Here is a 24251-nt window from a genome sequence, read left to right as displayed (position 1 = left end):
TCTGTAAATATACCCATCCTCAATGATGGCAGAGTCCAGCACGTGAGTGCAAAAGACAAGGTTGAAGCGTTCGCAACCATCTTCAGCCAGAAGTGCGGAGTGGATGATCCATCTCAGCCTCCTCCCGATATCCCCACCATCACAGAAGTCAGTCTTCAGCCAATTCGATTCACTCCACGTGATATCAAGAAACGGCTGAGTGCACTGGATACAGCAAAGGCTATGGTCCCTGACAACATCCCGGCTGTGGTGCTGAAGACTTGTGCTCCAGAACTAGCCGCACCTCTAGCCAAACTGTTCCAGTACAGCTACAACACTGGCATCTACCTGACAACGTGGGAAATTGCCCACGTCTGTCCAGTCCACAAAAAAAAGCAGGACAAATCCAATCCGGCCAATTACCGCCCCATCAGTCTACTCTCAATCATCAGCAAAGTGATGGAAGGTGTCGTCGACAGTGCTATCAAGCGGCACTTACTCACCAATAACCTGCTCACCGATGCTCAGTTTGGGTTCCGCCAGGACTACTCAGCTCCAGACCTTATTACAGCTTTGGTCCAAACATGGACAAAAGAGCTGAATTCCAGAGGTGAGGTGAGTGTGACTGCCCTTGACATCAAGGCAGCATTTGACCGAGTGTGGCACCAAGGAGCCCTAGTAAAATTGAAGTCAATGGGAATCAGGGGGAAAACTGTCCTGAGGCTGGAGTCATACCTAGCACAAAGGAAGATGGTAGTGGTTGTTGGAGGCCAATCATCTCAGCCCCAGGACATGGCTGCAGGAGTTCCTCAGGGCAGTGTTGTAGGCCCAACCATCTTCAGCTGCTTCATCAATGACCTTCCCTCCATCATAAGGTCAGAAATGGGGATTTTCGCTGATGATTGCACAGTGTTCAGTTCCATTCGCAACCCCTCAGATAATGAAGCAGTCCGTGCCCACATGCATCAAGACCTGGACAACATCCAGGCTTGGGCTGATAAGTGGCAAATAACATTCGCGCCAGACAAGTGCCAGGCAATGACCATCTCCAACAAGAGAGAGTCTAACCACCTCCCCTTGACATTCAACGGCATTACCATTGCCGAATCCCCCACCATCAACATCCTGGGGGTCACCATTGACCAGAAACTTAACTGGACCAGCCATATAAATACTGTGGCTACAAGAGCAGATCAGAGGCTGGGTATTCTGCGGCGAGTGACTCACCTCCTGATTCCCCAAAGCCTTTCCACCATCTCCAAGGCACAAGTCAGGAGTGTGATGGAATACTCTCCACTTGCCTGGATGAGTGCAGCTCCAACAACACTCAAGAAGCTCGACACCATCCAGGACAAAGCAGCCCGCTTGATTGGCACCCAATCCAACACCCTAAACATTCACTCCCTTCACCTCCGGCAGACTGTGGCTGTAGTGTGTACCATCCACAGGATGCACTGCAGCAACTTGCCAAGGCTTCTTCGACAGCACCTCCCAAACCCGCGACCTCTACCACTTAGAAGGAAAAGGGCAACAGGCACATGGGAACAACACCACCTGCACGTTCCCCTCCAAGTCACACACCATCCCGACTTGGAAATATATCGCTGATCCTTCATTGTCGCTGGGTCAAAATCCTGGAACTCCCTTCCTAACAGCACTGTGGGAGAACCTTCACCACATGGACTGCAGCGGTTCAAGAAGGCGGCTCACCACCACCTTCTCAAGGGCAATTAGGGATGGGCAATAAATGCTGGCCTTGCCAGCAACGCCCACAGTCCATGAACGAATTAAAAAAAAGTGGAAGTTTGCACATTATACCACTGGACAACATTGACAGAATGGCTTTGCACAACTATTTACTGCTGTGTAACATGGAGAATGAAAGCAGCAAGTTCAGAGTATAAAGGGCTTTATAGTAGCTTTACATCCGGATGATTTACAGAGGGTGTAAATCAATTCATGAACACATTGGATAAATACATTTAATGTTTTAGAATGTGAGACTTAAGATGATGTATTTCTTATTATTTCTAGGCAACATCTCACCAACTCCACATCATTTTCACTACACTGACATGCGGCTGATAAAATAAATTCTGCCGAAAGTTCACACTTCAATATTTGCAGTATTATTTTGGTGCCTTCCCAAATTTTCATTCATTATTCACTCCTGTGATGTTTGCCACTGGAAAATATTCTCAAAGCTAGCTTTGTCTCAAACTGCTGGATTGCAGCAGGTACACTGAATTTGCTGCAAAATTAATCCGAGAGACAACAAGTTGACAAAATGGAGCCTGTGTCACATTCTCAAACATCAGTAGGTCTAATTATCAACATATTTCTGCTGGAAAATATCAGGGCCATGGTAGGTTCGTTAATTAAAAATAAAACTACACTTGACTCAGTTATTTTGACTGCTGTAGATGACATATTCCATTCTTTATTTTGTATTTTTTTATTATCAGCTGCTAAGCAATAATATGATTGGAAAGAAACAGCCTTCACATCATTTACATCCTATCTATATGTTACTTAACCACATTCTAGAAATTGAGGAGGGAAGGACCATAGTATTTGAGAACTATTTGTAATTTTCTGCTAAAGGTCAAATTAGGGTGCAAATTTAAGGACTATTGCAAACCCAACTTTCTTAAACTTGCCTCGTATATTCCATTCCCGATATCCAGAATTTGTCCACCTTTCAAGGGCTGTAATATACTTTATGTTTAGGTAGCCAGAGTATCTACGGGTTGTGGGATCCAGACTTTGGGAAAAAAAATAAGTACAAAACGTACTTTTGAGAAAAAAATAAGTAACAAACGTACTTTGACAATCTCACTTATTTTGTTCTTTGTAAATTGCAGCAAAATCGACAAATTGGAAACTAATGTTATCAGTCAACAGGAATTCCGAGCTGCCATTGAGAGCAGGTACCTTCTGATGATTCATGGTTTAATAATAAATGAAGCATATTCAATATTTTCAAACAGTGATGCATTTATATTAAAAAGGAAAATATTGCAGTACTGGAGAGAGAGGATATCCTGGAGGGGTCAAGGACAGAATTTATTTGGTTAGACTTAAGAAATAAAAGAGGTGCCATTACACTACTGGGTGTATTCTATAGGCCACCAACTAATGGGAAGGATATGGAGGAGCAAATTTGCAGGGAAATTATACAGAGGTGCAAAAGCTATAGGATGGTGATAACTGGGGACTTTAACTATCCTAATATAGACTGGAATAACAATAATAATGTAAGGGGTAAAGAGGGGGAGGAATTAGTGAAATGTGTTCAGGATAACTTTCTTGACCAGTACGTTTCCGGCCCAACGAGGAAGGAAGCATTGCTGGATCTGGTTCTAGGGAATGAGGCGGGTGAAGTGGAGCAAGTGTCAGTGGGGGAGCATTTAGGGAGCAGCGATCATAGTATCATAAGGTTTAGAATAGCCATGGAAAAGGACACGGGCCACTCTAAAGTAAAAATACTCAATTGGAGGAGGGCCAATTTCAATGGGATGAGAACAGATCTGGCCTGGGTAAATCGGAATCAAAAATTGGCAGACAAAACTGTAATTGAACAGTGGGCGGCCTTTAAAGAGGAGATGGTTCGGGTACAGTCTAGGCATATTCCCACGAGGCAGAAAGGTAGGGCAACTAAAGCCAGAGCTCCCTGGATGACTAAAGAGATAGTGAGTAAGATGAAATGGAAAAAAGGGGCGTATGACAGATGTCAGGTTGATAACACAAGTGAGAACCAGGCAGAATATAGGAAGTTCAGAGGGGAAGTGAAAAAGAAAATAAGAGCGGCAAAGAGAGAGTATGAGAATAGACTGGCGGCCAACATAAAAGGGAATCCAAAAGTCTTCTACAGGCATATAAACAGTAAATGGGTAGTAAGAGGAGGGGTGGGGTCGATTAGGGACCATAAAGCAGATCTACTCATGGAGGCAGAGGGGATGGCCAAGGTACTAAATGAGTCCTTTGGACCTGTCTTTACCAAGGAAGAAGATACTGACAGAGACTCAGTAAAGGAAGATATAGTTGAGATACTGCATGGGCTAAAAATTGATAAAGAAGAGGTACTAGAAAGGCTAGCTGTATTTAAAGTAGATAGGTCACCCGGTCAGGATGGGATGCATCCTAGGTTGCTGAAGGAAGTAAGGGTGGAAATTGCCCAGAGGTACTGGCCATAATCTTCCAAACATCCATAGATACTGGGGTGGTGCCAGAGGACTGGAGAATTGCAAATGTTACACCCTTGTTCAAAGAACGGTGTAAGGATAAACCCAGCAACTATAGGCCAATCAGTTTAACCTCAGTGGTGGGGAAACTTTTAGAAACGATAATCTGGGACAGAATTAACAGTCACTTGGATGAGGGTGGATTGATTAGGGAAAGCCAGCATGGAGTTGTTAAAGGCAAATCGTATTTAACTAACCTGATAGAGTTTTTTGATGAAGTAACAGAGAGGGTAGATGAGGGCAAGCAGTTGATGTGGTGTATATGGACTTTCAAAAGGCGTTTGATAAATTGCCACACAGTAGGCTTATCATCAAGATTGTGGCCCATGGAATAAAGGGGGCAGTAGCAACATGGATACAGAATTGGCTAAGTGACAGGAAACAGAGAGTAGTGGTGAACGGTTGTTTTTCGGACTGTAGGGAGGTGTACAGTGGTGTTCCCCAGGGGGTCAGTGCTGGGACCACTGCTTTCCTTGATATATATTATTGACTTGGACTTGGGTGTACAGGGCACAATTTCCAAATTTGCAGATGACACAAAACTTGGAAGGGTAGTAAACAGTGAGGAGGATAGTGATAGACTTCAAGAGGATATGGACAGGCTGGTGGCATGGGCGGACACGTGGCAGATGAAATTTAACACAGAAAAATGCAAAGTGATACATTTCAATAGGAAGAACGAGGAGAGGCAATATTAACTAGAGTGCATGACTCTAAAAGGGGTACAGGAACAGAGAGATTTGTGGGTATATGTGCACAAATCATTGAAGGTGGCAGGGCAGGTTGAGAAAGTGGTTAAATAAGCATACGGGATCCTGGGCTTTATAAATAGAGGCATAGGGTACAAAAGTATGGAAGTCATGATGAACCTTTATAAAACACTGGTTCGGCCACAACTGGAGTATTATGCCCAGTTCTGGGCCCTGCACTTTGGGAAAGTTGTGAAGGCCTTAGAGAGGGTGTAAAAGAGATTTACTAGAATGATTCCAGGGATGAGGGACTTTAGTTACGTGGACAGACTGGAAAAGCTGGGGCTGTTCTCCTTGGAACAGAGAAGATTGTGAGGAGATTTGATAGAGGTATTCAAAATCATGAAGGGCCTAGACAGAGTAGATAGAGAGAAACTGTTCCCATTGGTGGAAGGGTCAAGAAGCAGAGGACATAGATATAAGGATATTGGCAAAAGAACCAAAAGTGACATGAGGAAAATCTTTTTTACACAGCGAGTGGTTAGGATCTGGAATGCGCTGCCCGAGGAGGTGGTGGAGGCAGATTCAATCATGGTTTTCAAAAGGGAACTGGATAGGTACTTGAAAGGAAAAAATTTGCAGGGCTACGGGGATAGGGCGGGAGAGTGGGACTAGCTGGATTGGTCTTCTGGATGGCCTCCTTCCGTGCTGTAACCTTTCTATGATTCTATACAATTTTATATATACAATTTTGGTGAGTGACAATAAAATCTATCATTGCTACCTGGGTGATAATTGCCATCGAGTTTGTGAATATGAATAGGGAGAAACCAACCCATGTATTTTCCCACGAACTCCCACAGTTTCTGTTCTTTTGCTGTTTCTTAGGCTATTATAGGGGAAATGGTTTTGGCGGGGCGGGGTGTGGGGGGCTCTGATAATTGAATTTGTTGCCATGGGGGAAATTTATTAGCAGGGTGTTCCTTTAATGCCAGTCTTTGGCTGCATTCCTTATGAAACTTAACTGCAGTGCTTAAACCCTTCAGCTCCACCAGAACATTTCAAGATGTATTTAAGTGAATATATTTTATATTATTCATTATATGGTTCATTATAAGGATGTAAATAATTGTTTCAGAAAAATGTTGGGTATGCTGTACTGAGCGATTTTGAGAAACGAATTTCCAAGAACCATCACATTCATTGCGGTTACTCACGCCTGTTAAGTACTTTTAAAGTTATGCCCTGATACTTTTTATGGAAGAGCAATTGAGGCAGAAAGATCCTGGGTGTGATCACTAGTGTGGATTGAATTAGCTGATCTCAGCCTTGCTGGGGGAAAGGCCTTTAAGTTGGCCTCAACATGTTGGGAAGGGAAAAATCTGCCTGAATTCCTGCTCCTGATTATTATTCAGTTTCCCTGTTGGAAAATTTATGGGGCTGATTTTCCTCAGCTATGTTTCCAGGGACGCTCAGGTTTAAAAACAGAGGGAAAAGGGACAAAGTCCCATTAAGCTGGGTCTGCACCCCCTTTGCATTACCTCAGGTTTTCCAGGCTTCCTCCGAGGGGGGAAAGGATAGAGCGCTTGCAATGGAGCAGGCGTAACCAAGGGGCAGCCATGGAAATGCGGTTGGAGGGGCCTAACCATACTTGCCACCTGATTTTTTTCTCCAGGTGCACTGGCTGGATAGCCAAATGCAAGGGTGCCAGAAGAAGTTGGTGGTTGGCCTTGAGCCTGCTCTCCCTTAGATCGGAGGATCTGTGAGGGACATGGGGGGCAAAGCCAGGGAGGCCAAAAAGAGTTAAGAGTAGCCTTCTTTTTACAGGCTCCCCAGAGACCTTCGGACCTGGGCACCTACGGGCTGCTGTTCTTGGCCAGCAGCCTGAAGGCCCCAAAGTCAGATGACATTTGGAGCTGCAGGGACCTCAAGCCCCCAGCAGCAGCTGCATTGCCACACCAATTTCTAGGTCTTGCCAGAGGGCAGGCCTCCACTTAGGGTGCACTGGTCCTATGTAATGATTTGATCCGTGCCTGGGGTTGGAGGGAAATTATGGTCGTAGAGGGAAACTTAGCCTCAGTGTGTAGATGTTAAGGCAACAGGATTGGGCTTTTGTACTCAATTAGACTGCCGACACTCACTGTCTAGACTCAAGTAACGAGTATTGCTACATGAGCATAATAACCATGCCTCAGAGCATGTGGATGCTTGGTGAGAACACATGCTATATTTATACATGGTAATAACTGAGTAAATCAGAAATAAACGGAGCATGGCATTCACCAATGTTTGTTTTCAATGAATCTAAGCTCACTGTTTTATTTCTGTAAGATGTAATCTCACTGTTTCTATCAGTCAGATATAACGAAGGTTCCTGTGAATATTCTATCCAGTCTCTATAACCTTGAAATTAAACTCTGCCATATTGTCAAATGCTTAACATGTTCATATGAAATTGCATTTCCGCTACTTTAACAGAACCTCTTTAAAACAAAAGGGTTTAGTATCTCCATTAAAATAGTGGGCAAAGGAATTTGCACTAATATTCCCACAGCATCCTTTAGGAGGGAAAGCAACAGGAAGAGAAGAAAAGAGTCCAAGGAGATCAGGAGAGACAAGCACTGAATACACAGGATGACAGGAGTTCAAGAACAGCAGAGAAACCAATGGGTGAGGGAGAGAGAAAAAATATTACAGAAACTGCGGAAAGAGCAATAGATACAGACACGTATGGGGTGAAATCACATCATTCATATTCACAAATGAAAGGGGTTGGCACTTGCATTAAGAGAGCAGACAAATGAATTTCTTATGAACATGTTAAAGTGTTCATTTATTAATATGATATAGTTCAATTTTACCCCATTAGAGTAAGAAAGAAAATGTTGTAAAAACTAAGGAGAGAGAGAGAGAGAAATACCCTGTTAGGGAAGGCTGGAGATAGACATCGTTTAATAGGGACAAAGAGAGAGTTGAGCAGGAGTCAAGGTAATGGAAGGAGAGATAACCTGTTGTAGAAGGTAAAGAGAGAGGCAACCTGTTGAAATGGAAGGGAGAGAGAGAACTTATTGAGTTGAGAAAGAAAAGAGAGGGTGGAAAACTCTCCTGTGGGAGGGGAGCATCCATGGCGGTGCTGGGAGTGGGAGGGATAATTGCTGTTAGGACTTGAAACTTACATTATAAAAGAGCATATTCTCTGACTTACCCTGAGCAATGCTATGAGAGATTCATCAGTAATCTAAATATACACACATGCATAGGTCTGATTTTGAAGCATACTGTTTGAGACACATAAATAAGCATTTACCCGATAGGAAGCAGCCCCACTCTCTAACATCATTGCTCAGGGTTCTTTTACATTAAATGTGTTATATAAATGCAAGTTTGTTGTTTTATAATTACTTAGAAACACAGTAAAAACCAATCGCATTATATGTTCTTCTATATTGCTGCTATCTAATATCAGTGAAGTGCAGCATAATGATGTTAAATATGTTTTTCACCATGGGATAGTGATTCCAAATAATAATCCCTTCATGGCCCCACTCCTCCTTATCTCTGTAACCTCCTCCAGTTCTACAACCATCCCCCCCCCCACCAAAGAACGCTCCGGCCCCATGACTCTGTCTCTTGTGCATCCCATACCCTTCACTCCACCATTGGCGGCCGTTCCTCACCTGCCTAGGCCTCACATTCTGGAATTCCCTCCCTAAACTCCTCAGGCTCTTTACCTCCCTCTCTTTTTTTAAGACCCACCTTAAAACCCATCTGTTACCCCTCCTAATATCTCTTCCTTTGGCTCAGCATCTGTTTTTTTTTATTACCCCTCTGTGAAAGCCTTGGGACATTTTTCTATGTTAAAAATGCTATATAAATACAAGTTGTTGTGGGAAAATCCCCCTTTAATTACTCCAAAATATAGTGAAAATCAATCACATTATGTACTCTTCCATGCTGCTGCTATCTAATATCAGTGAAGTGCAGCATAAATGATGTTAAATATATTTTGCACCCGACAGTCCAAATAATAATTTACTTTGTCATCTCAAGGTTCCCACTAGGTGGCAGGTTAGCACTTTCTTAGTTACAGTGGGAGATTAAGAGGATGGTGGTTCTGAGAACTAGTATTTTTTTCTTTAAGGATCAGTTTCTAAATGCAGCTGAGGACACTCATGACTAATATCAGCTCAGTGCTTTCTTTTGTCGTGAAATGTCTGTTTGCTCAGGGCTGCAGATCAGCCCATCTCTAAAATACTCATTTTCACATATAGGGGTTAATGACTAACAAGAACATAATATTGCTATGTTCAAAGTAAGACATACTATGATCTTCTACTTTAACCTCTTGACTGCTAAATACTTAAAGAAATACAGCATTTAATAAATACTGTATTTATTTTCTGCTGTATTTATTATTTTTCATCGACATCCGTTTCACTGACTTCCTACACTATGCAATAACCCTGGCTAAAAGTGAGCAGGCAACTTGATCCTACTCCTCTGACAGTGAGTGCCACTATATCACCAGCCTCACGGAGGGAGACCTGCAGTGGCAACTTTTGCTGTGATGTTTACCTTCCAATGTGGGGAAGCCCTTTGCTTCTGTAACACAGTTTCCCTACAACGGTACAAATACAACTGATAACTGTGGGTAACTGCAGCTTAGGCCTTTGTTGTAGCGTTTCATTGAGCACCAAAGTTTAACTACCTTAAAAAAAATTAGTGATCTTATTTTAGTGATGCTCATGGCAGAATTCTACTTGGTTTTTTAAGACAAAAACACTAGATGGGCAATAAATGCTGGCCTCGCCAGCGACGCCCACATCCTGTGAACGAATAAAAAAAAAACTAGACAATTTCTGCGCAACGTCTACAGGTACAAAAATTATTGCCTTGGGAAAATACTGTATTTCTATCCGATGATGTTTTGCGTGCGGATTTTATTTGTATGCTTAGGGAGAGAGGAGTCAAGGGTATGTTAAATACATTTAGATTGAAGATGTGTCCGGTGATGTGATGAGCACCACACAGACCAGAAAAATCAACCACATGGAGCTTAACCTGGAATTACTGATACTCTTACCTAATTGTTGGTATTGTGTGCCATTTATTTTCTAAGCTTTCGAATACTATACTTTGTTAAAAGTTGAGCGGAAATTTTTCAAAGAGCCAACACAGGCATGATGGGCCGAATGGCCTCCTTCTGTGCTGCATGATTCTATGATTCTATAAAAACACTAGACTTACCAATGTTGCATGATTCCTATACCCTGCACACATGTATCATCACAATAGTAACGCTGAGTATGAACACCACATCAAATTATAGAACGTATTAAGGTCTAGAATTGAATTGTGCCCGAATTGCGCCCGTTGCAGGTGCCTGGAGAGACTGGCAGCAGGACCAGAGCAAATTGCTACGTTACAGGTGAGTTGTGGGTGCCAGTAGCAGCCCCAGAGGCAGCTCGCCAGTCATGGGTGGGGGGAGCAAAATTGGCCATTCAAGGGGCTATGGTGAGTCCGGCATCGGGGCGGGGAAGGCAATCGGGAGGGGGTCAGCTGGCAGCGGCCCGCAGTTCTAATGTGGAGCCAGGAGGAGAAGGAATGCTCCTGCTGACTCCACATTCAGATAAGTAAAAAGGCTTTTAACTTACCTTTTGGTTGGCAGCCTCCAGTGGTCCCTTTAAGGAGCTGTGTGCTTGAGAAAACTGACTGCAGCATGCAAGGCACACACTGCACTCAGTCAAGACCTAATTTGCGCATGGCAAAGTCCCACCAACAGTAATGAGATAATGATCAGATCATCTGTTTTAGTGATTTTAGATTGAGGGTTAACTATTGGCCAGGACACCGCGGAGAACTCTTGTGCTCTTCCTTGAAATAGTGCCATGGGATATTTTACGTCCACTGAGCGGTCAAATGGGGCTCGGTTTAATGTCTCATCTGAAAGACAGTACCTCCAACAGTGCAGCGCTCTGTCAGTACTGCACTGAAGTGTCAGTGTAGATTATGAGCTCAGCAGCATTGAGAAAGGCATTATGGTAAAATATAACCTAAAGGAAAAGAATGATAATTTTAAAAGATACTAAGGGGTTCCACCAATGTCTTCAAGTACTGGATGGCTCCTGGCCCATGTAAAACCATGCTGCGGTATGAGTCTGAGCCTTCAGGCAGGTAGCAGAAAAAAAGGAAGGAAATTGGTGGGAAAAAGGATTAAAGGAATGAAAATTTACTGGAAGTCAGTTGAAAATGAACATTAGAAGGTGTAAGAAGAGAATTGAAATGTTGATTGTGGACAGTAACATGTAAGAAGAATAGTCTTTCACTTTGTTTGAAATAGGAACATAGGAACAGGAGTAGGCCATTTAGCCCCTCGAGCCTGTTCCGCTATTCAATTAGATCATGGCTGATCTGTGACCTAACTCCATATACCTGCCTTAGTCCCATATCCCTTAATACCTTTGGTTAACAAAAATCTATCAATCTCAGATTTAAATTTAGCAATTGAACTAGCATCAACTGCCGTTTGAGGAAGAGAATTCTAAACTTCTACCACCCTTTGTGTGTAGAAGTGTTTCCTAACTTCACTCCTGAAAGTCCTGGCTCTAATTTTTAGGCTATGCCCCCTAGTCCTAGACTCCCCAACAGTGGAAAAAGGGTAGATAGAGAGAAACTACCAGTTCCCCTTAATATCTTGAAAACTTCGATCAAATCACCCCTTAATCTTCTAAATTCCAGGGAATACAACCCTAGTTTGTGTAATTTCGCCTCGTAATTTAACCCTTGGAGTCCAGGTATCATTCTAGTAAATCTACGCTGCACTCCCTCCAAGGCCAATAAATCCTTCCTCGATGCAGTGTTAAAGACAATTGTTATGTCTGATAAATGCTCAAGTTGGTGTGGTAATGTAATGGCTGCATTTATTTCAGACTCTCTGGAATATTGTCTCTAAATATAACGAACAATATAAGAGGAGACCCTGGAGTGTAATTGCTGCAGTATGCTTGTTTCCATCAGAGGGCCCTCTAGTGTTCTGAATGCAAGTACAATATGCTCCAAGAACGAGCCTGGTTAATAGCAATTACGTCATATAATAAAATGATAAAAAAAGCACTCTCCCAATAATACGCGGGAGAGATGCATTATGCCAATATTAGGACCATATTGAATACCACTACACTTGTAACTATCTGCAAGTCCAAACGATTTGAAGGTTTCCTTGAACCTTTGACGATATCTTCAAGTAGGCTTCAGAAATGGTCTCCAAACCATTCTGTTCAAGTTTTACCACAGACACATTGAGGTTTGCCCAGTCGCTGTAGTTGATTTTCTCGATTATGCCCTGCTGCTCCATATAATCTAATTCCGCTGAAATCCTTTCCTTTAGAGCATAGGGCACCACACTGAGTTTAAAATATTTTGGTTCGCCCCCCTCCTTCACGTTAATGTATGCTTGAATATCCTTTGCCGTACCAATTTTCAAACTGAATAAGGACTTGTACTATTATTCCATGAGTACGTCCACAGGTCATGAAGTGGTGATCTTCTTAATACTGGCCCAGTTTAACTTCAGGCTAAGAAGTCACTCTCAGGCTTTCAATGAGGTACCTTTTCACTTAACCACAATTATAGACAATTATTTTGTCTGATGTTTGTATTTTACCTGGACTTTTATTTTCCAATGGTCTGGCAGTGGGTGTCCAGAATAACTTTTCAACAAAATGTAGTTTTTTTTGATAGGGTAATTTTCTGAAACATTTTCTCATATACTTTTGATGACATAATAGATACCATAGCTCCAGTGTCCAACTCAAATTCTTATTTTACACCTTCTGTCCAGACAGGGCCCACAATTTCATGGTGTCCCTTTGCTGTTATGGAATATACAGGAAAACATGTCTCTTCTTCATCAGTCTCACTTTGTGGTACGGTTTCTTCCTCAGGTTCTTCATTGGAATTGACGTAATGGATGCTGGATTTTTGTCTTTTCTTCTGTTGATTCCTCACAGCTCTATGCTATGATTTGGGGGCCTTCTTTTCTTTTCCCTGCCTCCAGTCTAGCAGCACCCACTGGCACTTAGCTAACTGTCCAGAATCCCTGCAGTTATGATATTTAACCATCTTACTAAAACATCGGTCTGGATGATGATTATTTTTACTTCACCTCTAACATGGATGAGCAACTCTGTTCACTCCGGAAATGTTAGACCCTGTGGCATGTAACTCACTGGGCATGCCTGGCAGCAGTCTCCATCCCTAGTGCTATTTGGGGAGCTCTAGTAGATGTGAGTTTGTCTTCTACCAGGCGTTTCCTTCAAACCGCATACAAAGCGATCTCTCATTGCACCGTCAACGAACTCACCAAAGTCACGTTTTGGACAGTTTCCTCAGTTTTGTCATAAACTGAGGAATATTATCATTGTCCCTTTGCCTCCTCTGGTTAAACTTGAACTGTTCTGCGATGGCGAGTGGCTTTGGGCTCAGATGTTCTTTGATCACTTGGACCAACTCTTCATACGTTTTGTCTTTAGGCTGAGCAGGAGCGATCAGATTCTTAATCAATTCTTAATCAGTACGTTGCAGGTCCGCAGATAATAAGCAAAACTGATCTCCGTTTGGCATCTGTTGTAAGTTCATTTGCCACAAAATAAAAATGAAGTCTTCCAGCACACTCACTTGAGCAGACCCCATTCGGAACTCTTCAATGTTTCCTACTGACATGATAAAAATATTGCGGTGCCAAGCTTGAACATGCGCTTCAGGGTTTGGTGCCGTCCATGGCTGGTTTGCAGGGAAGCAAGCAGCTGTTGCTAAAGCTCCACATCTCCAACTAGTGGAACCATTATTCAATGGGGTATGTGCTTATGAATGCTGTAGTCAGGAGAACAATGGTGATTTATGGTGAGTTATGCTTTCACTATGCTGTTCATAAGAATCTCCATGTACCAGTTGCCCAGTTAGTGAAGGTTCACTCCCATGCTTGTCAGTTGTCTGATGACCAACTAGTGTCTACTCTCTTGAGGGGCGGGGGACGGGGAGGGGCGCGGAGTTAAGCAATGGTCTCTTTGGTGTTGATGTTGCTACAGGATGACACATCTAGCGATAGAAGATTGAAACTGAGGCAGACTCGGTAATCTCATACTTGAGACAACCAGATCCACAGTTAAGCAATGGTCTCTTTGGTGTTGATGTTGCTACAGGATGACACATCTAGTGATAGAAGATTGGAACTGAGATCCACAATACTCCAGAGCGCTGTTGGTGATTGACCAGCCAACCTATCTCATTAATGGGACATGGGAGCTGTGATCCTTCATATTTGGCTCAGGATGCTCTGCAAGCCAATGCCTGAATGGGTATGGTGGGCTTGGCTGGACAAGCAGAGAGAAGCTTGCTAGTTGTGCTTGGCTCCTGCCAAGCTGTATCTATGCTCTTTGGACATGGGTAAGTGAAGTCTCTCCCTACAAGGAGAGAGTGTGGACTCCTTATCAGGCAAATGGGAGCTCTATCTATGTAAATTTTTCAGTAGCATATTTTAGAGACTTTGCACATATCAGACATCTGAAAGCTACCAAAAAAGTTGACATGCTTGTCAAGACCTTGCCAAAGTCATTCTGCAGCTGCGCAGGCGAGTCAAGAATGGGTATTTTACTGTAGGTCAGACCCGGCATTAAAGAAACTTAAAAAAGAGGAAGATTTCAAAGCATCGCTATCAGCATAAGCAGAGGTCCAGGGGCAGCCAGGAGAGTTGAGCAGCTCGCAGGCAGGTTTTGAAGTCACCCATGAAGAGAAGGGGAAGGATGGGGTTGGGAGAGGGGTAACACTACCATGGGGTGGGGGGGGTTGGTGGATGGTACTCCAACAGCATGCAGTTATCTCAGCAGGGTTGGGGGGAGGATGCATGGGCCTCACGCCATATAGAGCACTTCAATGTATTTCTTCCAACTTTTTGCAGCTCCGTTTGGAATCTGGATTTGAGGTAGCAGATCACATGTAGGCGAACGTGAGGATAGGGCTGGGACATTATAGTCACGTGAAATAAAGCTTGTGTGTGTTAGAAGACTTGACACAAGTGCAGAATTTGGTAATGAGAGGAGGTTGGCTATATGCCGAGGGTGGAAAATCGACGAACTTTGGATGAACACAGTGTGCTTGTGAGGATGAAGAGGGCATCAGTCCATTTAGGAGCGAGAAAGGCTGGCAGACAGAAATCTCCATTATCTGAAGGATTACCAGTTCTGGCCGGGGGATGTCTGTTAGGGGTAAGCTAAACCACACTAGAACTATAATGTAACTTTTAAATTGTTAATACTTTTGCGAGACTGTAAACCCATCTGATAGCAACATGTCTGACAGAGAAGAGTTTGAAAATACAAGTTGTGCAGGGCCAACCAACTGGCCATAGCATGAAACTGCTGGCCGACTCAAACCAAGTTTTTTAATAGGGAATTGTACAGAGTCGCAAGCTTTTGTGACTGAAAAATGTGACAAAAGGCCTAGTGCTGTAAATGAGAATTTCTATTAGAACACCACAGGCTATTACAAATGCAACCGGTTGGGGATGCAATTAACATTGAAATCTCCATTATACAACTTGAAAGATTTAGCACCCATGTCTCTTCAGCTTGTCTGTTGTGTTCTTAGAAATTAATTTCACTGCATTCAGGTGACAAATTTTGCAAAAGAGTTAAAATAGCCCCGTAACTTTCACCCATTGGAATATCTACCGTGATAAACCAAATATTGTTTCTCTACCTTCTAATAATAGTGTAAGAAGACTAAAGCAAGTGGTGCAAGCTGCAGTGCACTAAGGAGGTGCAATATCTGTAGTTCAATCCCCTAGATATGATGACTCAATGTCGGATATCAATTAAAGGTGGTGAATTCATGTGAGAAATAAAAGATAAAGGAAATCAGTCAGACTTATGAAGTGAGATTTCAGTTCACTGCATTTTTATTGTGTAGTGAGTTATACCTGATTTGTTTTAAAAATACATAACAATTGAAAACAATACAAATGTAAGACACGATGTTGGGGGCACTGGGCATGACACTTAACAGGTAAGTGTGCATTAGGATTTTATCTTATAACTTAGCACTGTACTCAGTTTGAAAAGTACTGTCAAAAGTTGTTACAAAATTGGATTGACGGCAGAAGACAGAGGGTGGTTGTAGAGGGTTGTTTTTCAAACTGGAGGCCTGTGACCAGCGGTGTGCCTCAGGGATCGGTGCTGGGTCCGCTGTTATTTGTTATTTATATTAATGATTTGGATGAGAATTTAGGAGGCATGGTTAGTAAGTTTACAGATGACACCAAGATTGGTGGCATTGTGGACAGTGAAGAAGGTTATCTAGGATTGCAACGGGATCTTGATAAATTGGGCCAGTGGGCCAATGAATGGCAGATGGAGTTTAATTTAGATAAATGTGAGGTGATGCATTTTGGTAGATCGAATCGGGCCAGGACCTACTCCGTTAATGGTAGGGCGTTGGGGAGAGTTATAGAACAAAGAGATCTGGGAGTACAGATTCATAGCTCCTTGAAAGTGGAGTCACAGGTGGATAGGGTGGTGAAGAAGGCATTCAGCATGCTTGGTTTCATTGGTCAGAACATTGAATGCAGGAGTTGGGATGTCTTGTTGAAGTTGTACAGGGCATTGGTGAGGCCACACTTGGAGTACTGTGTACAGTTCTGGTCACCCTATTATAGAAAGGATATTATTAAACTAGAAAGAGTGCAGAAAAGATTTACTAGGATGCTACCGGGACTTGATGGTTTGACTTATAGGGAGAGGTTGGATAGACTGAGACTTTTTTCCCTGGAGAGTAGGAGGTTTAGGGGTGATCTTATAGAAGTCTATAAAATAATGAGGGGCATAGATAAGGTCGATAGTCAAAATCTTTTCCCAAAGGTAGGGGAGTTTATAACGAGAGGGCATAGATTTAAGGTGAGAGGGGAGAGATACAAAAGGGTCCAGAGGGGCAATTTTTTCACTCAAAGGGTGGTGAGTGTCTGGAACGAGCTGCCAGAGGCAGTAGTAGAGGCGAGTACAATTTTGTCTTTTAAAAAGCATTTGGACAGTTACATGGGTAAGATGGGTATAGAGGGATATGGGCCAAGTGCAGGCAATTGGGACTAGCTTAGTGGTATAAACTGGGCGACATGGACATGTTGGGCCGAAGGGCCTGTTTCCATGTTGTAAACTTCTATGATTCTATGAAATCTATACATACAGAGAGCGCAACCATCTGATATTGTATCCAACTAAAGCTTCCTTTTACATAAATGTTAATAGCATTTGTGAGGATACAACGATGGCCAATACTTTGAAATGTGATCTCTACCGAATAGCATTATACACATAAGTAGTTGAAGCTCACTGCAAACAGGATGTAGTCAACAGAACAAAGACTCATTTAACAAGTAGGCTAACAGTAAATGACAGTTTTTGAAAAGGATACTGTTTAAAACTGTAGGAATTTTGAAAAAAAACTGTTAACCTGTAACTGCATCAAAGTTATAATTGCTGATTGTCGAAAGGATGCATGGGGTTGTAGAAAGGATGCATGGGGATCTTACATTGGACTTTTATAAATTATGCAACTTAAAAATAATACTTCAAGAAAGCAATACAGTATATCAAAGTAGTTTGATCAGCCTGCCAAACATTTGGTATTATCAAACTCAGCAATAGGAAAGTTTTCAAATGTGATGAAGACTGAATTTTTGAAACATGTCTGCAAAATTGCTTGGCTGTTCTAGCAAGTCCAGCAGAATAGCCACAAACTCTGCCAGGATGTGGATACAGCAGGACCCAGCCTTACACTGGATTTTCCAATGGCCTTGATTGGGGGAAGATCCTCTGCTCACCCCAAACAAGAACACTGACAATGGAGGGTTAAGTGTTGAGGGTGGGGATTCCCACACAGGGATTTCCTGCTTCCTCAGTCTCAAAGCATCCCGACATAAGTTAGGAAGCTGGTACACCAAGTATGATGAGGCATTCCAGCCTCCTGAAGGGTAAAAGTGGGCCCACCGGGAGGGGGAGGGAATCCAGGTAGGTATTTAGTCCTGGACCCCTGAAGATTGAGAGGGGGATGGGGGGGTGGGGTTGAAAGTTTTTTTAAAGATCCACTGTTGCTGGGGTGGGGGTGGTGGAGCTTAGCACCTCCCCTGGGTCAGCCATCCTGTGTTTCCAGAACATCATTGGGTTGGGGCAGGGGGGTAGGGGGTGGGGTACCACAGGTGCTCTCCAACCCAGCCTGAGGTCCACGGCTGGAGGCCTCTCCCCCAAACTGTTAACTTCAGCAGAGCCTACAATGGTGTACTGTATCGGGTGTAATCCTTGTGCAACTCTTGGGATTGCACTTCCACGAGTTTATGGGGCCAATATTTTTACAAGTTACCATTTCAGAAATTGATGCGCTCTGAGTTTCCTGTCTGACAACCATAACACATTGCTGCAAAGACACCGTGACGTCTGTACCCTTGAACTGTAACTAATGATGAGTTTGTCCAATTTGTGACTATTCATGGGGTTACCCAGTCTCAAAGGATTGTGGAGCCTATGTTTAGTAGTCTTTTGATGGGGAATAAAATAGAAATCTGGAAATGCACAGCAGCTCGATCAGCATCTGAAAGACAAAGTTAGGTTCATATTTTGAATGGCACCCCTAATCAGATGAGTGCCAATTGAACTCTGAACTCAAAGCGATCCTATATCAACATCAAGCATCCCCAGGTCAGATATAGCACAGCTAGGTGCAGAGTAAAGTTCTCTCTACTCTGTTCCAACAGACCCGTGGCGGGACTGTTGAGTAGAGTCTTACAGGTGTCAGTGCTTGAACTTCTATTGATCCACTGGCAAGATACAGCTAGTGGCATGTTTTTGAGGCCTTTAGAGTTCTCCATAGGTATGAGAAATAATCAAAAAGGCTAATGGAGTGTTAGCCTTTATAACTAGAGGGCTACAGCTCTACAAAGTCCTCGTTAGACCACATCTGGTGTACTGTGTACAGTTCAGGGCATCGCACCTTAGAAAGGATATATTGGCCTTGGCAGGAATGCAGTCCAGAGTCACCAGAATGATACTAGGGCTCCAAGGGTTAAATTATGAGGAGAGATTACATAAACTAGGTTTATATTCCCTGGAATATATGAGGTTAAAAGTTGATTTGAATGAGGTTTTTAGGATTTTGAAAGGAATTGATAAGGCGGATAGAGAGAAACTTTTTCAGCTGGTGGGGGAGTTTAGTACAAGGGGACATAACCTTAAAATCAGAGTCAGGCCATTCAGGAGAGAAGATAGGAAACATTTCTTCATGCAAAGCATGGTAGAAGTGAGGAACTCTCTCCCACAAAAAGCATAGATGCTAGCTCAATTAATAATTTTAAATCTGAGATTGATAGATTTTTGCGAGCCAAGGATATTAAAGGATATGGAGCCAAGGTGGGTGGATGGAGTTAGGATACAGATCAGCCATGATCTCATTGAATGGCGGAACAGGCTCAAGGGGCTGAATGGCCTACTTTTGTTCCTATATACATAATTTAGAAAAGGTTAGAAGGAATATCAAAATTTGCTGATGATACCAAATTAAGGGGCATGGCAAACTATGAGGAAGAATACAGGAGACCACAGGAGAACATATAGATAGGTTAGGGGAGTAAGCAAATATATGGTAAATGCAGTTCAACAAGGATGAGTCAAAGTGGTACCTTTTGGGAAAAAAAATAGTGAATGAAAATATAACCTAAATGGTAAAATTCTCAATGGAATGGAGAAACTGAGAGACACAAGACTGCAGAAACACAGATCTTTAAAAGTGGGATTTCAGTGGGACAAGCTATAAAAAGGACAAATGGGATTCTAGGCTTTATATATCAGGTTATTGAATAAAAGTAAGGAAGTCATAATGAATTTGTAGCCAACACTGATTAGGACATTGATTAGTTGGAGTACTCTGTGCAGTTTTGTACACCCCATGATAAAAAGAATATTGGAGTCATGGAAAAAGTACAATGTAGATTCACTAGATTGATACCAGGAATGAGAGTTATGATAAAAAACTGAAAAACTAGGTGTGTCTTCACTGAAGCAGAAAAGGTTAACAAGAGATCTAAAAGAAGAGTTCAAAATCATAAAAGGGTTTGAGAGGGTAAATAGTGAAAGATTATTTCCACTGGTCGGTGAATCAGTAAGAAGAGGATTAAAACTTAGGATTAATACTGCAAGCATAAAGAAGGCTAGAAAAAAATATTAAAATGTGGAATGTATTACCACAAAGGATGATTCATTCACAACATTTAAAAGGGAGTTTAAACACTTGAAGAAGAAAGATATTAAAGGGGAAAAATGGGACTAGAGTTGATAGCCCCAGTGTGAAACTGACAGAGCATAAGCAAGTTGGGCTGAAAGGTCCTCTTTCTATGTTTAAATTTCTATGATTCTAAATTTTGTTATTTTAATTATTTTCTATTAGTTTGTTCTATTTAGAATTAGTCTGGGAGGCACCAGTCCCTGAAATTTTAATATTGTTGCCTCTTTTAGGGAAGACATGTTGAATAAAATTAAATTAGAAGAGGAAAATTGGGGCAAATCTCACAGTTCCGCAGGCCCAATTTTAAGTGCAGGTGGGCATTTTCCCATAACGTTAAAAAGATTGAAAAATAAGTTTATTAAGTCCTTGGGAGGCCAGTGTACTGCTGGGCACTTTTAAAATGCAGTCACACTAGGCTGGAGCCATCCATCATCCATTGCACACTTCTACTCAGTGTGAGATTACCTATTGAAACGGTCTCACATCTCCTCTTTAGTGCTTTTGGGAATAAGGTTCCATAGAAACTTAGGGAGGAAAAAGATCTTTTGTAAAACTATGCTCTTAACTATTTGGATCGTACATACTTAAGTGATGTACTCTGTACGCTAATTTTGTTCCACCATAGAGGGAGCTATCCATTATTTAGTTTTGTCTCATTCATGATTCATAACTAAATGCCTGGCGTTTAAAAAAATTATGAGAACATATTTAAAAATGTAGACAGTCGTGTTGCTGAAGCTGCTTGCTTTTTGTACGTGGGACTCTCCAGCGAATGGGACAAAAAGATATTCAGGCCTTATTGTGTAGATTTAATGTAGGCTTGTTAAACTGCTATTGCTAAATTTCCCCACACTGTATTCCAGGCTATGATGTTCTGTTCTTGTTCAACAATTGCAGAATAACAAAGCTTTATTCCATTTTCTTTTTTGATCTACTATTGTAGTAAGAATATTTTGTTGTGTTAAAACTCTTGTGAAGTTATCCCTATATGTAAATGGGGATAAATGTCTTAGATAGGTCATCAAAAAGCTCCTGCGACTTTCCTAAGTTTTAACATGCTGACAAAATCCTTTTGGAAGCCTTTTCATAGTTCACTTGTTTAAGTTGGTATGAGTGTTTAACTGCAATGAATAACTTCATAAGCTACAAACCCATCTGATTTGTTTGGCTGTATAGTATGGATCTCCAGCCATCAGATGTGCTATACTTACGGATGGATTGCCTAGTAGAATTTCTTTCTTTTTGAGATCTGGAGCCATCAAAACCCTGATTAACCTCTGATATTCATGTGGTGCTCTTGATCTTGAAGACAGATTCTGCAACAAAAAGTTAACGGCTGCCATATGCCGAGTGTTTTGTGGGTAGTGCTGACCTGAAAGTGAACTTGCTCTTTGACTGCTGTTTTCTTTTTTTTTGCAGGTTTGGTGTGGAGATTACTGATGAAGAGTTTGAGCTGCTCATTGACAGAATCTCCCTTGATGAAGATGGAAATGTCCGGTACCCCCAATTCATGGCCATGTTTGACTCTAGGTATGGCTTTTTTTTGGGTTCTTTTTGGGGAAGACTAGGAAACCCTTTTAAACTCTACGTAAGCAACAAAATATCCTTTAAATTTACACACTGTATTTATCTCAAATGCTTCTTTGACAGCTTTGCATATCTGAAATCTGTTCAACTTGTATCTGAGGAATCAATGAACCTCTCCCCTGATCGTTTCAATACTATACATAGCACATCTGATTCTTTTACCCTTCTCCACACTGTAATATGTGACTTTTAAAGCAGTTTTTTATTTGAATAAGAAACTTAATTCCAATTCCTTTAAGGAATAGCAATTATGTCCACAGCTCCTTGGCTAATTATCTTACTTTACCCAATGTGGATGATCTCAAATGAATGAAACTATGTAAAACTGATGCATTCACACTTATCACCATGATATTATTACACATCTAAGAATACTATTTGCCTGTGATTATCAACATAACAGGTGTCAGAAAAATATGTGAGTCAGCAGTAGTTAAAGACTGGCTCTTTCAAATAAAATAGGCCAATGTCTCTTACCTTTGATTCAGCTCTTTAAAATAACACACGACCTTGTGACAAGAAAGTGACTCACATTGGCTCTTAACATTTTAGTACATTTGTCCTCACAAATGAACTACTATTGAATTGACAAGTACCAGATATACTTTAGATAATTGTTTAATTAAATGTAAAATATTTTCTTCCATGAGTTATATGCAGTCTTTCAGAAATAATATTCATGATGAAAATATCAGTATATCAAATCTTCTATCAATTACTCTGCTTATTACTTATTATTGAGAAGGGAATTTATTTCAACTTCAACTGGTAATGTCTGTGATAAAACATATAAGAGATACATAAATGTTAAAACCTTCTTCCACCGTTGAGTTATCTTCCCAGAGGCCTTAGACCTTGCCTTTGTGTGGTCTCATTTTTAATATGTAAAAGTATCGAGTAAACAGCTGGTGCAGTGAAGACTGAGAAGATATTAAACGTGTGTGGGAACTGCGGGGAGAAAATCCAAACCGATTTAGATTCAGTGCACTGGTTTTCCATTTTTTTTTATTAAAAAGGGGGGGAAAGTGACTGTTAGAAATGCTGGAAAAAAGTTAGTACTGGTCAGGCTTGGGGTAAACAATAGCTCAGTGTTGTCGCGGGCTGCTTCCAGGACTTAGATATTCTTCCCATGTCAGTATAACCACTACTGGGAGGTAGCTCGATTAAGGATTACCATATCATTAATAGTATCCATGACTTTTGTTCAAAGGCTACTTGTGTAATGTTGCCTTGTGGATGAAGCTGCTTAATCCTCTGAGCCGCAGCTGTAGAGAGGGGCTTCTTCAGAGCCGGCCACACTGACTTCCCTGTCCCCCTAAATCGATTCAAGAAAAAACAGACAGAAACAACAATCAACTCAAACAGAGAAAAAAGAAACAACCATTCTACACTTCCACATTCATCCACAAACCCCGATCCCTGCCAATGTTTTCCATTCATCCCATCTCCAACATCCCCATCGCTACTCGGATGGTGGCCGGCTTAGCTGTCCAAAGATTTTTTTTCTCTCTCTCTATTTCTTTTTCTCCATCTCTTCCCCGTCTCTCTCTCTCTTCAATTTTCTCTGTGTGTGACATTGAAATTTTCAACGTGTGACTCCCTGAATCACGCTGCGCTGTTTTATTCCCCTTTTCCCCTGAGGTCGTGTCTTACACGGAGTCCCACTGTGGCTGCCAGCTTTGGGTCAGCAATCCTTAAGACAGAAACGTGGGCTGAAATTTTCCACCTCTTATTATCTCTTCACTATCGATCCTTCACTCCGCTCTTACACTTCGGCGTCTCGAGGAATAACCCCACTTGGTAGTTTTCTTGCCTGACCCTTCCACACCTCCGTCACTCTCTCTGCAGTCTCATTTCAAATTAACCCTCCTCGCAGTTCTCTATAGTAGAAGTAGACAGAAATGGTCTCAAATGAATGCTAATAGCGCCATGTGAACAATGTATTTATTTAGACTGCCTAATTTTAGAAACAACGCATGTAGTTGTGTCTCGGAACAAGTCCGACAGAAAACACTGTAAATAAATTGTCTACACCAGTTTTGTTTTGCTTCACTAATTCTAACTAAAAAGGAAGGGTGAAAACGATTAAAATGGAAGTGATTTTAGAAGCTAAAAGAGAACTTTGCTCTGCAGTGCTTTTCCAAAAAGGGCTTTCTCTATTTCAACTAATCACGGATTACTCACATATTGCTATTAGCATTCATTTGCTAACTTGTCACATCTCAAACAGTCTCCTTAATTTCCTCGCTGAATGCTAAACACCACTAACCTTACTCTTGTCCGATTCCTATCGTGGTTTATCATATAACACACATTTCTTTTATTCTAGTTTCTCTTGTACAGGGTCTAAGCTTGATCATCTATTAGCGGAGAATGGAGAAAATGGACCAAAATTCCAGCTTTTTCCCCCCTAAAAGTGGGCTTTTTTTCT

General features: G+C 41.8%; 1 protein-coding gene across 1 annotated transcript in view; it reads left to right on the top strand.

The window, feature by feature from the left end:
- Window positions 1–24251, top strand: part of si:ch211-197n1.2 (EF-hand calcium-binding domain-containing protein 6) — an 81139-nt gene that overhangs the window by 42065 nt on the left and 14823 nt on the right. Inside the window, exons 11-12 of the mRNA XM_067982133.1 lie at window positions 2844–2909; window positions 21653–21763. Coding sequence (XP_067838234.1) covers window positions 2844–2909; window positions 21653–21763 — 177 coding nt within the window. The remainder of the gene's footprint in view (window positions 1–2843; window positions 2910–21652; window positions 21764–24251) is intronic.

The sequence above is a fragment of the Heptranchias perlo genome, chromosome 4 (assembly GCF_035084215.1).
Source record: "Heptranchias perlo isolate sHepPer1 chromosome 4, sHepPer1.hap1, whole genome shotgun sequence".
Taxonomy (NCBI): domain Eukaryota; kingdom Metazoa; phylum Chordata; class Chondrichthyes; order Hexanchiformes; family Hexanchidae; genus Heptranchias; species Heptranchias perlo.
The sequence above is the reverse complement of the archived record's forward strand: the minus strand, read 5'-3'. Positions and strand labels throughout refer to the sequence as shown.